General features: G+C 36.8%; 2 protein-coding genes across 2 annotated transcripts in view; both read left to right on the top strand.

Moving 5' to 3' along the window:
• The window catches only part of LOC114248110 (uncharacterized), a 42312-nt gene extending 39330 nt beyond the window's left edge, over positions 1–2982 (top strand). Inside the window, exon 10 of the mRNA XM_028181232.2 lies at positions 310–2982. Within this exon, the coding sequence (XP_028037033.2) occupies positions 310–449 (140 nt within the window). The 3' untranslated portion in view covers positions 450–2982. The remainder of the gene's footprint in view (positions 1–309) is intronic.
• An 82-nt stretch (positions 2983–3064) lies between these two features.
• On the top strand, positions 3065–3967 carry LOC114248123 (pfs47 receptor). Its single transcript, XM_028181250.2, has one exon. It carries the CDS (start codon positions 3102–3104, stop codon positions 3846–3848), a length of 747 nt encoding a protein of 248 aa, XP_028037051.1. The 5' UTR covers positions 3065–3101; the 3' UTR covers positions 3849–3967.
• Positions 3968–13428: the final 9461 nt, after the last annotated feature.

Here is a 13428-nt window from a genome sequence, read left to right as displayed (position 1 = left end):
CTATGAATGTGGAAGGCTTTAGAGGAAGAAGTAGATCTAAGAAAAATTTGATGGATTGCGTGTAATATGATATGTGTAAGCGGGTAGGGAGCGAAGAAATGGTATATGATAGAGGAGTATTGAAGGAGAAAACATGTTGCGCCTACCCCAGGTGACTGGGAGCAGGGCAGGAGAATGTTGATGATGTCAGATCAAATGATAAAAAGAAATGGTATTGACTGTATTAAAATACTCAATGACACATGACAAAAGATGAAAATTACAAAAGATGTAATAACACATAATATGTTATAATTTTCCAATTTTCAGTGTTAATGAACCCAGAGAAGCATGTAAGGTTTTCGGCGGGAGAGCTAAAGGACAGACGCTCTGACCTCATCAAATCTTTCGTGTGGCCGGCGTTAATGGATGGCAACCGATGCGTGTTCAGAGCCGTTGTACTTACATAGTTTTACAATAAATTATCAAATTAAATATTTAGAATAAGGATTTAAATACAACACGATGTATATAATCTATCGATATTTAAATGAAGTTTGATGTATGAATTAATTTGTTTACTCGATAAGTGTTCGCATTAAAAGGGTTTGTTATAATAACAATAATAGGTTCTATTGATGTTTGTCTGACACCTCGACTCCTAAAGATAATTTATGTATTTAATCGAGCCTATATATAGACGATATTGCTGTACCGGTCTGTTGGACTTAGGATAAACCACTACTAAGTCTGCTCTGCCTGGTGACGCTGATATGGTCTCTCAAGACCATCAGCTTAGGTAGAAATAAAACAAAGCCGTTACTGCTGAATCAGTCTTAGTGTAGCATAATATTTGCCCTGAGGAGCTGAGAAAATGTGTCCAAGGGTAGTTGCACAGTTTATTCTGGATGTAGGCCTGAACAAAGATATATTCCAAGAGAAGTTGTACAGTTTATTCCGGATTTAGGCTTGGATAAAAATACGTAAAACTCTGAAGAAGTTATAATTGATTCACGTGGGGCATAATATGGATGCGTCTACGGTATATTCCCATCATCATATGCGAGTAATATCAATACAGTGCAACCTTAATATAACGAAACTCAATATAACGACGTCGATTTAACAAATTCTTCCTTATCCCCTCGAATTGTCCATAAGAGTTAATGTAAAATGTACATTTAGATTGCGAAGATTTCTTGCGAACAACCCCTTTATAACCAATTTTCAATAATCAAAAAAGTGTAAATACCTCTAATTAACGAATTTTGTTAACGCAAAGCCTTTAATGTTCCCACCAATATGACCCGTGTGAATCAGTCTCGACAGGTTTGAGAAAAATTGTTAACTATCTAATTGTTTTTTAATAGAAAATATATACAGTAATTTGATAAAAATGTGTTATCGTTTATTAGTAGAAGTTGTTCGCTATAACAAGATGAGTACGTAATGTTAAGGTGAATAATTTTTTTTTTTTTTACCTCGTTAATATAATATAAGAAATAATATAAGAAATGGTAGACCAACCTAACCTTTATAACAAACCTCAGTTTACCGAATTACTTAGTATAACGATTATTTACTTGCTTCCTTCCGATTTGTTATATCGAGGTTGCACTTTAGTAACTATACTGTTTATACACTATACCGACTCATTCTGTTTAAGCATCGCTCGATTGAGATTAGGCAAAGGCAGATTATCGATGATAACGCTAATAAAAATATTATGGCAAGAAAGAAATGTATAGAGGTAACTCTAATTTCAACGTGAACTTATAAGTTCACAGTTATTATAATAACAACTGTAGTGGACTGTATGATTAGGATGGGCAAGGAACTTGATAAATAAACTCGCGAGGATTGCACGTATAAAATTTGTATATTTTTACAATTTTATAAATCGCGTACAATAGCACGGAAAAAAGAGAATGACAAAACCATAGATTATACACTTAATATATTTGAGAGACAAAACTGAGACATTCCAAAATTCGAATTCAAATGTAATGTCAAAAACCACAACGACAACAATAAAAAAGGTTTTATACCATTTTGTTAGGTTTCCAACAACAACCATATAACATAAATTTATTTCGAGACTAAGTTTTCAGAAATCTTGCATAAGTTTGTGGATACTGGAATGTGCCGTGCCATTTTTAACGATGCGGTAGTAGTAGCTTGTGGATGGACATAGTCAGACAAAATTCGATTAGGATTTTAATGATAACCAATAATTTAACAAAGAAGTGGGATAATAATTCAATTTCATTTTATAGTACATTACACTAAACACAATATTACAAATTAGCCGAGCACAACAATGGTGCAGAATTTTAGGTGCGTGAGAGCAGACGTAGACACTAACGCGCATGCGCACCTGTCAGTACCCAGGGAGGAAAAGTTACACTTTCTTCCCTGTACAGCGGGAGGAAAACTGAACTTTCGGCGTAGGTAGGAAAAACAAAATATTTTATCGTGTTTTTAATATCGGATTACAAATATTTTTGGTAATTCATCATTGTGAAGTTAAATTTTCCAATTATGACTTTGTGGAATTAAATTGAAATAAAAATAAGTGAAAGTTAAAGGTAGGATATTTTGTGAAATATACTACATATTTGTAGCGGTGCACTTAGAGTGCTCAAAATTGAAATTGTGAATGTTTTTAAGCTATTCATTCTAAGTTACGACGATCTAATGTCATTAAAATTGCCATAGAAGAACATAGTGCCGTCTCTAACTCATAATCTGTCATGTATACCTATTTCATAATATTTTTATATGTTGCGCATTTTCATTTTGCACGAGTCATACATGACTTAGAAGTTGTCTATTGTTCATACACCTTGATTAGGTAGTTAAATATTTAATAAATTATCAGTTATAATAACTATGGTATTTGTACAAAAATTTGCATGTTATGTTTTAATTATTTACTTATTTGTTGTATACGTTTCTTAGATTATTCTATTTGTTTCGAGTAAATGGTATTGACATCAACAATTCTTGGTATTATTGCACCTGACTCACGGCTGATAATATACTGATAAGATAAATGAAATGGCAAATATAAAGTGGTCTATTTCGATAAGTCCTCAGTGTTTTGTGATAATTCGCGCAAAATGAGTCAATATTCCGGAGGGCCTCCGCCTTACTACCCACCCCCGCCTGCCCCTCACTGGCCTCACCCCCCTCCACACCCAGGGGCGCATCCTCCTCCACCGGGACCTTACGTTCCTCCTAATCCACACCACCCGTACCCTTACTACGTTCCCGGAACTGTTATGGTCCCAGTGCCAGTGCCGATGCCACCAATGTCTGGAGCCCCGGACCAAGGTCAGCCAACGTATATAACCAATTACATTTACCACGGAGAATCTTCTAATGTGGATCAAGTTAGCGTAGTCGACCATCCTGGAGAGTACGATTGGGTCGCGACCACCGCCACTACCGCGTCCTCGCTCACTGGTCGCGCCGTTGTTGGTGGACATGAAGGCTGGGACGGAAGTCCCTTATGGGTCATCAGAGCTTGGCACATGGGGGACATGATACCTGGAAAACTGTCCGTGAGGCACAACGCGGCCTCAATTATGTACAACGGTAAAGAGATCCCCGTTCAAAATATTGAGGTTCTGTGCGCCAGACCGGAGGACCTGCGGTGGGTGTCAGCGTCTAACGGCAGCGTACCTCCTGGAGCAGTGCTTGGAGGAAGAACGGCGTCAGGAGAGACCTTGTACGTTGGCAGGGCAAGGTACCAGCTATCCGTGACCCCCGGTAAAGTGCACCCAAGTCACAAGACGTGTTACATCGGATTTGGCGGCACAGAAGTTGCGCTTAAAATGTACGACGTTTTGTGTAGAGTCAGTTAAAGTCGTGCTGGATTTAAAAAATGGACTAAATTTTAGTACATATTGCCTTCGAATTAAGGATAATTTTTCCAAACAAATTTCCGTAATTTTTCTTTGGAGCTGTTCAATTTTTACCTTTTTAATTTTATTTCACAAAAACTGTATCGTATTTTGAACAAAGGTATATATAAAATTTAAGAATTTGCTGGAATATATTAGATTAATGAGTTGGTTCTTTGTTCATTGAATTGAACACAATCTAATCTGTATATGATAACATATTGATAACTTATCAAATATTTTATCATATTTTTAAATAGTCCCCTTTTTCTATTGAGGTATTTTATGAGGAACAATTATTTGATATTAGTCTCTTGGTTTTAGATTTAAAAAAAAAAATTAGTCTATGTATATGTTTGAAGACGACCGGACTTTTTTACAGTTGCAATTAAAATATGTACAATATTTTTAGATAATAAACTATTGACGATACTATTGTTATGTCACTTTATTTAAACAAATAAAAATGTATAGATAAAGAATTTGAATATAAGAATATAATAAATACTCTACAAAAGTAAATACCTATTTGTTTTTTTATTAAACATGAATTGACTGAACGAACTCATTGACGGTTTGATGTAAAAATTTTTACCGGAAGTAATATCCATTACAACGCGATCTGCTCTTGCTAGGGCAAGATCTCTCAAGATCAGCTCCGTGATATCGCCTGCCAAATCGGTGAAACTGGAATTACTCCTCTTCCTACCTACCTTCCTTGGCTACCTTCTTTACCGGTGATTAGGTAGGGGAAAACACACACACACACGCAATGTCAAAGAACATTAAGTCGAAATCTCAACTGTTTGGTAAAACGGCTGTTACATCCTTGAAATCGGAATTCGGGCAGAAATGGACGCTGATATATACATTGCGGGCTTCACAATAAGTTTTTTTTTTATTGCTTAGATGGGTGAATGAGCTCACAGCCCACTTGGTGTTAAGTGGGTACTGGAGCCCATAGACATCTACAACGTAAATGCGCCACCCACCTTGAGATATAAGTTCTAAGGTCTCAGTATAGTTACAACGGCTGCTCCACCCTTCAATCCGAAACGCATTACTGCTTCACGGCAGAAATAGGCAGGGTGGTGGTACCTACCCGTGCGGACTCACAAGAGTTCCTACCACCAGCAATTACGCAAATTATGCGGGTTTGATTTTTATAACACGATGCTATTCCTTCCCCATGGAAGTCAATCGTGAACGTTTGTTAAGTACGTATTTCATTAGAAAAATTGGTACCCACCTGCGGGATTCGAACACCGTTGCGTTGCTAGATACGAATGCACCGGACGTCTTATCTTTTAGGCCGCGCCGACGACGAAGTCTCAACATTAGGTCAAAATTTAAAATTAATATCACAATAACAAGCCAAACTTTCCAAAAGGTCGAAATGTTCATTCAACACCATATTGATGTTGAAATAAGTGACCTAAGTGTTATCAGCAGAGCATAGAAATTTAGACTCAACTGTATTAATTTAAGAGCTAATGCAGAGAATGCATTTATCATCAGGTGTGTGGACTTACTAATAGAATCGTTTAACCTCATCAAAGGGTGCAGAGTTAAAGGCGTGTTGCATGTGATAGCGATTTTATGAAAAAACACAAAGTTAGCACAACACAAAAGGGGAAGTGACTGAAAATCAGTGTTGTTTGATGCATCCACTTCGGAAGGCATCAGGTAAGCTACCTTCTTTTGCCTTTCTATTTGCTTAGACGGGTGAATGAGCTCATGGTCTACCTGATGTTAAGTGGTTACCGGACCCCATAGACATGAACAACCTAAATGCCGCTATCAACTTTGAGACATGAGTTCTTTGTCTCAGTTTTTAGAGTACCACATCTGCCCCACCCTTCGAACCGAAATGCTTTAGTGCTTCCCGGAAAAAATAGGTAAGGTGGTATTTACCCGTGCGATAGACCCAACCAAAAATAAAATTTATCAAACTTTTTGAAAACATTTCTACTGCATGTGTATAATTTGGTTATAGTGTTGGTTATTGATAATGTAAATTATTCAAGTGGCTTAATTGCTTTCGTGAATAATTTTTTTTAGTACAAAAAAAGAACTAATTTTGTTGTTGCTTATCATCACGCTCTAGACAGTGGTGCCAAGAATTCAAGTAGTTTTAATTACATCTATGATTCTCGAAAACCGAAGAAAATACTATTAGCATTGTTAAAGTAATGAGTTCATTTTGCAATTCACACCAAAAATATATATAAAATATAGTTTTGATCAACGTTAGCAAATAAATGAATAAAAAGGCTTTTCGTTTGTTCGCTTAATCTATATATTAATACGTGAAGCAAAAACTTTGTACCCGTTTGTATGAAAATTGCGCGGACGAAGGAGTTTGAAATTTCACACACTTATAGAGAATATAGAGAAGGAGTTCAGAAGGTTAGTATTTTTTATTTACTAAGCATAAAAATAAATTAACATATATAATAACAAAAAAAACATTACACATACTACCATGTATTTGACATACACACGCATATAAACTCTTTTGTTTATTGTTAAAGTGTGTGTCAAATTGAGAATAGATTAGTATTGTTTGTCTTTAATATTATTTGTCTATAGTTTAAGCCTTGGCGAAATCTGTGATTAATAGTCTTTGACAATAGAACCTTAATAATGTTCAAAATTATAATATAACTAGCGACCCGCCCTCGCTTCGCTTCGGAAACTTAAATTTATTATTGATTTCTTCACTATTTAATGGATGTTATTATACATATAAACCTTCCTCTTTAATCACTCTATCTATTTAAAAAACCGCGTCAAAATCCGTTGCGTAGTTTCAAAGATTTAAGCATACATAGGGACAGATATAGGGACAGAGAAAGCGACTTTGTTTTATACTATGTAGTCAAGTCTGTGCCAAATTGAGATTAGATTACTATTGTTTGTCTTTAATATTATTTTTCTATAGGTTATCTATAGTGTAAGCTAATGCTTTGACATCTTTGACGGTCTTTGACAATAGAATCTTAATAATGTTCAAAATTAGAATATAATTTAAATTAATTATGGTCGAATTTCGACTAATCTGGGAACCTTAGTTGTTTTAAATCTACGTCATCAAAACGTCCGTACTAGGGGCATTCAATTTCAATAACTCAGACTAAGTCCTGAACAAACGTCTCGTGAAACTTATACACTTCGTGACCAGACTACGACGAAATTACGAGCGGGTTACGTACAAAATAGCGAAGCGTGTCAAGGTGGGACAATGCGAATGACTGTTTCGGCATGTGTTTCATTAAAATAAGCTGAAGAAAATTTTGTTACGCATTAACAATGCAAATATCTTTTTTCGTGTTTATCCCTTATCGGATTCTATACAATCATAATGTGAATATTGATCTATAGACGAGAATCGTTGTCTCCCGTATGGATGTGGATGAGTATGTATGCGTCGTCCGGACGCGTAGCGTAATGTGGTATAAAGGCATATACCTGAGTAGGCGCCGTCGGTGTTCGGATAAATAATAAATGAAATGCGACACCTTGCACACTAATTAAATGTTTATCCAATTACACTTAGTCCACATCGGAATACAAAACAGTCTATATTATTATAATTATGAAGAATTGAAGGTTACGAGCACAGACAGATATTCAGTTTATAAACAGTACACAGAAGACACTTTACACGACAATACAGTAACGATAAACACAAAGAAAGCTCGTTATCACAAGTGAGGCAAGAGCTTCGAAAACAATAAACAGTATACAATAAGTGATAGCGACGTGCGTTCAGTACGAGGTAAGTTTCGACTGGGGGCGTGGCTAGCCGCGATCAGCTGCGCAGGAGTGCTTTTCGATCTACCCGCGGCATTCCGTCCAAGCGCGCGTGTCCACAGCGCGAACGAACGGGCGACCAGCTGATTGACGCGGCACGATAAATTGTCGTGTGTCAGTCTTTAATATATAATGTAGTAATAATATATTAATAGATATGTTATATGTGTGAATGTATACTCTGTGTGTATTAATAATTATATTAAATAAATATATTATATAAGTATTATGTTGTGAAGAGTAAATGTGTGTGCATGGAATGTGGGATAAGCCCACAGATCTAAGGATTACAGAACTTGCACGAATCAGTCAGTAAAGATAAATAGTTATGTGTATATAGAGAGATCGATATTTTTTAATTAGGTTCACACTGGCACATTAGCATTCTTTTAATATATGAAAAATGTAAATGACAGTCAGCGATTGAAATGACGATATTGCGAATGGATTTTTTAGGAAATAGAACACAGAACATACAGGTTCCGTTCTGCCATTCCACATGTATTTATGAGAGACAGAGCTAATAAGAACTATCTTATATGGGAGACAAGCAAAGTACAATGAAAAAACTCACCAAAATATCATTAGTATGACAAAATAAGTAAACAGTTGTTCTTAAACGTTGTGAAGTGAGTTGAAATATTTAACATAATAATATTTGGCGCTATCTTTGAAATCACATCACTTGCTACGGTGACGCCACCTTGATTGTTCGCTTTTGATGCCATCTATACTAATAATATTATAAAGAGGAAAGATTTGTTTGTTTGTTTGTTTCGAATAGGCTCCGAAACTACTGGACTGATTTGAAAAATTCTTTTCCATTAGAAGCCGACGTTGTCCCTGATGAACATAGGCTACTTTATTTATTTATTTTTTTATTAATTTTTTTTGGTTTCATGTGTGTTTTAATGTTTCCGAAGCGAAGCGAGGGCGGTTCGCTAGTTTTATATATGTTTGTCAGAGATGGTCACTAGTTTGGTAGTTAAACGAAACGCAGCACGATTCCCGAGAGGTGGCAGCACGACTGCGGTGTCCTCGGAACTCGGCTAACTTTCTGCTACGATAGAGCCTAGTCGATAGAGGCGCGTAGACGTCATCACACTGATCAACAAGCCTTCTTGAAGAGAGGTGCCTAAGAACTGTCATTCGTTTTCGTTTGCTAGCGTCAAGAGAAGATTTCTAAATTGTTCTAAGAAAACAAACGTGATTGGTGTACTCAATATATCTCTTAGCTCGATCACCCTGTTCGCTACGATGTCTGTCGATGGTGTTAATAATTGTGGCTTCTCCGACATGTTCATTAATGTTATATGTTCTCCACGTAGTCTTATCGCAACGTTTTCTCTGCCCACTAATACCTCTTAATACCGAACGTAATATAATAACCGCAGCCTATAACTTAAGCATCAACGTACGAGCGAAATTGGGGTACAGTGTGATCGTGTTACGAGTTTTAGTAAGTTTTAAGTGCCTATGTTAAATTCAAACGATCTTTACTTGACGTAAACGAAATAAATATATAGAATAGAAGAATATAGAAAACAAATAGGACAATATAAGAATATAGAAAAGAAATAGAAGAAGATAAGAATATAGAAAACAAATAGAAGGATATAGGAAATAGAAATATATGCATTCTTGGTTGCGTTGAATTTTAAGTATCTCGGTGATGATAGAGTATAGACTTGGGACTTATAAAAATATTCTCGAAGCCTGCATTGTTTTGAGTGGCAGTGAAATCTATAGACTTTTTACAGCTTAAGAAACAAACTTCTGTCAAGGTCTGTGGTTCATCATTCATGGCTCCCACTTCTAGTACAGAAGGTTGTCCCCATTGGCCTCAATTTAGAATGCCAAATGTCTGTGTAAGCGTTATTCAATTGGATATAGTTATGGTGATGTTTACCTGTATATCTTAGACGTTTCAGAATGAGTGATTAAAACAAAAATTGTTTCACAGATATTTGCTACGCATTGGCGAAATGACCGCCCGTCGTGATACATTGTCCCGGTGGAAAAGATTATGGTGCAGACCATAGGAGATATCATATACACTCTAGCTTAGTATACTATAGATTATATACAGTATAGTAGTGAGACGAGGAGGCGGATCGTATGCAACTATTTTTTTTTTATACCATTCCACTTTGCAGGCCTATCTCTAATGCTTTGATCCGATCCCTACCAAATTTGATGTGATCACCCGATAGAAGAATCAGCAGATTTCCTGGAAATTTCATCGAAATCGATCCAACCACACATCGACTTTATATATTATATAATAATATAAATCACAATACCAAACAACGTGCTTTGGCTCTTTTGTTTAATTTTTAAGTCACTGCCTGTACCAAAGATTGCCGGTTTCTGCCGTCAAACATAAGTTGTCGTAGCCTAAAGGATAAGACCGGGGGTCTTATCTTTTCGAATTCGAATTCCGCAGGCAGGTACCAATGTTTATAATGAAATACGTACTTAACAAATGTTCACGATTGACTTCCGCGATGAAGGCACCGTACACCGTAGCACCGTGTTATAAAAATCAAACCTGCCAAATTATAATTTTCTTAATTACTGGTGGTAGAACGTCTTGTGAGTCCGCATGGGTAGGCACCACCTTGCTTATTTCTGCCGTGAAGCAGTAATGTGTTCATTTTGAGGGGTGATACAGCCATAAGACGGTATAATCGCTAAACATGGTGTATGTTAATCATTGCACGTATAACTATATCCGCCAACAGTGCGACCACACACAAAACTAATTAATAAAGAGCATGGAGTTCATTTATCTTACGCCCGCGCGATTCTGTTCAGAACGGTCTGTTTAGTACGTACTAATTATAAAACAAAAACCTTATAAGCTGTAGTGATCAAGTGACTTTACTTGCAGATTTTAATTTGGTAACTCAAACATTCTGACTCAGACCGGGAATGTGAACAGTTATTATAGCGGTAGCTACTTTATAAAATCGTCCTAAAGATGTTTACAACATACTTAAACTTTAATGTTTTGCTTATTTGCGGGACTTTGGCGGTAACCACCAAAGGATTTTTGAACACAGTACCAAAATTACTTAAACTGTAAAAAAAAAAAAAAACATGTGTGCAATTCACACGTGTTAGAAGTGAAACCTTCAAAAATTAAAATACAATTATCCTAAATGTCTAAGTATATGTAAATTTTTGTCATTAGTAAATAATTGTAAATCATCTTTTATAGTATGAGGTGGCGCCCTCTGTGAATCGATATTTTAACGTCACGTATAATCCTAAATTGAAATTCACTACAAGAGGTTTCATACGCACGTTAGTATTAAAAAATCTCATAGATGGCGCTGTATTAAAATTTTTCGACACTTCCGTTGCAGCGTGACGTTACATCTGTAAAATTTTTATCCTCATGCGCCTAAAGAAGTTTCACTTCAAAAAATAACAGAAATCATTGGTAAACTCGCAGAAAAGTTATTTTAAATGGTTATTTATAAATGTTAATATCTTATTAAAAACGTCAGACACGCGCGCGCTAAGACACGTCCGTACAAGTCGCTGCTAATGCCGATTATAATCAAACTTCACAATAGTCGGTATTGCGACGCTCCGCACTCTATACACATTAATGGAGAGTCGATCTATCGATGGTTCACGTTCTAAGGGCTAAGAGATTAAGCCGTAAAATAACTTTTAATTATGTGGAGTTGCGAAAATCTCTGCAAAATACTGTAAGATAAGTTTCATTTATACAAGTTCCGATTAGCATTTGGAGTGTCGGTCTACAAAGCAATGACCTTCTCTATTTGTTGATTCATCTTTAACTACGAAATGAAGTTATTATACAACGGCCGTCCAATATTTCAAAGAGAATTAGGCTGATTGGTGTTGGCGAAAACTGTACCTGACCATCTCTGTGGAAGCTATTTCGTAATCTAGACTTGGATGTACTTTTCTTTTTTTTATTTATTGCATAGATTGATGGGTGGACAAGCTCACAGCCCACCTGGTGTTAAGTGGTTGCCGGAGCCCATAGATATGTACTACGTAAATGTCGCCACCTACCTTGAGTAGTTCTAAGCTCTGGCACATATGAGCTCTAAGGTCTCAGTATAGTTATAACGGCTGCCCCACCCTTCAAACCGAAACGCTTCATGACAGAAATAGGCAGGACGGTGGTACTTACTGGTGCGGATTTACAAGTGATCTTATCACCAGTAACAAAATACGCATGGATACGCACTGTCACCATCAAAGGCCGGTTGATGACTGCAACGGTGAAGCGAAGGGGTCGTGCAATTTTAGGCCAAAATACCGCCAAATAACCAAATACCGGTAGATAATATAATTCGATAATAAAGGAAAAATAAATTCATCGAATATTGCATAAATTAGGAACGCGATACCCGGTCGGAATCTATCGCTGATTGGTTTCAAATGAAGCAATTTATTTTGATCGAGCCGACATCCTGCGTAACGGCAGATATTTCATACACGCCCTAATTAAAATTAATCCGCTTTTAATCGCGGTTTTGTTCTTTAATGCTTAAAAACTTCTTAGATTTTGTGTTTAGTTTTTCACACAAATTATTTTACTAGGGGTTTTTTTTTCTCCTACCTAAGCTGATAGCCTTGAGAGGCTATTTCAGTGTAACCTTAACTAGTAGGTGAGCTCATGGGGCTCAAGCCGGAGGGATGCTAACACTGACCCTAGCAAGAGCAGTGCTTCGCAGAATGATCGGGAACGCGACCCACTGAGAAGATCCGGCGAGAAACTCAGTGGGCTGTGTCTATGGGTTAATTGGCTCGTCGAGCCCGTCGACGGGTTCGACGAGAACAGTGACCGGGTCCAGGGTATATAATGAGGTTGTTCCCTGTTCGTGTTAATTTGAAACCACTGACCTCACACATCAATGGTAGATTAGTTGTGTTCCATTACGTGCAAATAAAACAAAATGGAAGAAAGTAAATATTTGAAGGTATTTTTTGTCTTATTGCACTTACTGCCGATTGTTTGGATTTGCTGCCGGTCTTCGCTTTCGGAAGTGATTTAAAAAGGGAAAAAATAAGAAATGTGTGGTAAGATGTGGTTGAGTATGTAATACATGACCTTTTACATAATATATTGTGCGCATTGCGTCCTATTTCATGTCTTTTACGACGTCCGTGAGCATTTGGCAATAAGTTGATTTTATTTTAGAGTACTGAAACTACGTCATCCCAATTATTTTTTAAATTCTTACGCCTTCAAGGAGGACTCAATTTATTTATTTTTTATTTATTTATTGCTTAGATGGGTGGACGAGCTCACAGCCCACCTGGTGTTAAGTGGTTACTGGAGCCCATAGACATCTACGACGTAAATGCGCCACCCACCTTGAGATATAAGTTCTAAGGTCCACGGTGTTTCCCGAGCGCTATGACATGTCCTTCTTCAAACGAGGCTTGTGGAGAGTATTGAGCGGTAGACAGCGGCTTGGCTCTGCCCCTGGTGTTGCTGAAGTCCATGGGCGACGGTAACCACTCACCGTCAGGTGGACCGTATGCTCGTCTGCCTACAAGGGCAATAAAAAAAATATATCGCAAATTATAAATTATAAATTATCGTAATTATCGCAAAGAGGCGGCGTCACAAGCGTGTAAACTTTTAATTTATAACCAACCATGTTGAAAACAAGAAGCCACTCATCCATATGTGATGTGAGGAATCACACAGAGAATAAATATTCTATAT

Source organism: Bombyx mandarina, chromosome 26 (assembly GCF_030267445.1).
Source record: "Bombyx mandarina strain Sakado chromosome 26, ASM3026744v2".
NCBI lineage: Eukaryota > Metazoa > Arthropoda > Insecta > Lepidoptera > Bombycidae > Bombyx > Bombyx mandarina.
Note: the sequence above shows the minus strand (reverse complement) of the source record. Positions and strands in the feature narration are given on the sequence as shown.

What these genes read in the sequence shown, in the direction of transcription:
- LOC114248123 (XM_028181250.2), top strand. Translation starts at nt 3,102, where the DNA reads ATGAGTCAATATTCCGGAGGGCCTCCGCCTTACTACCCACCCCCGCCT.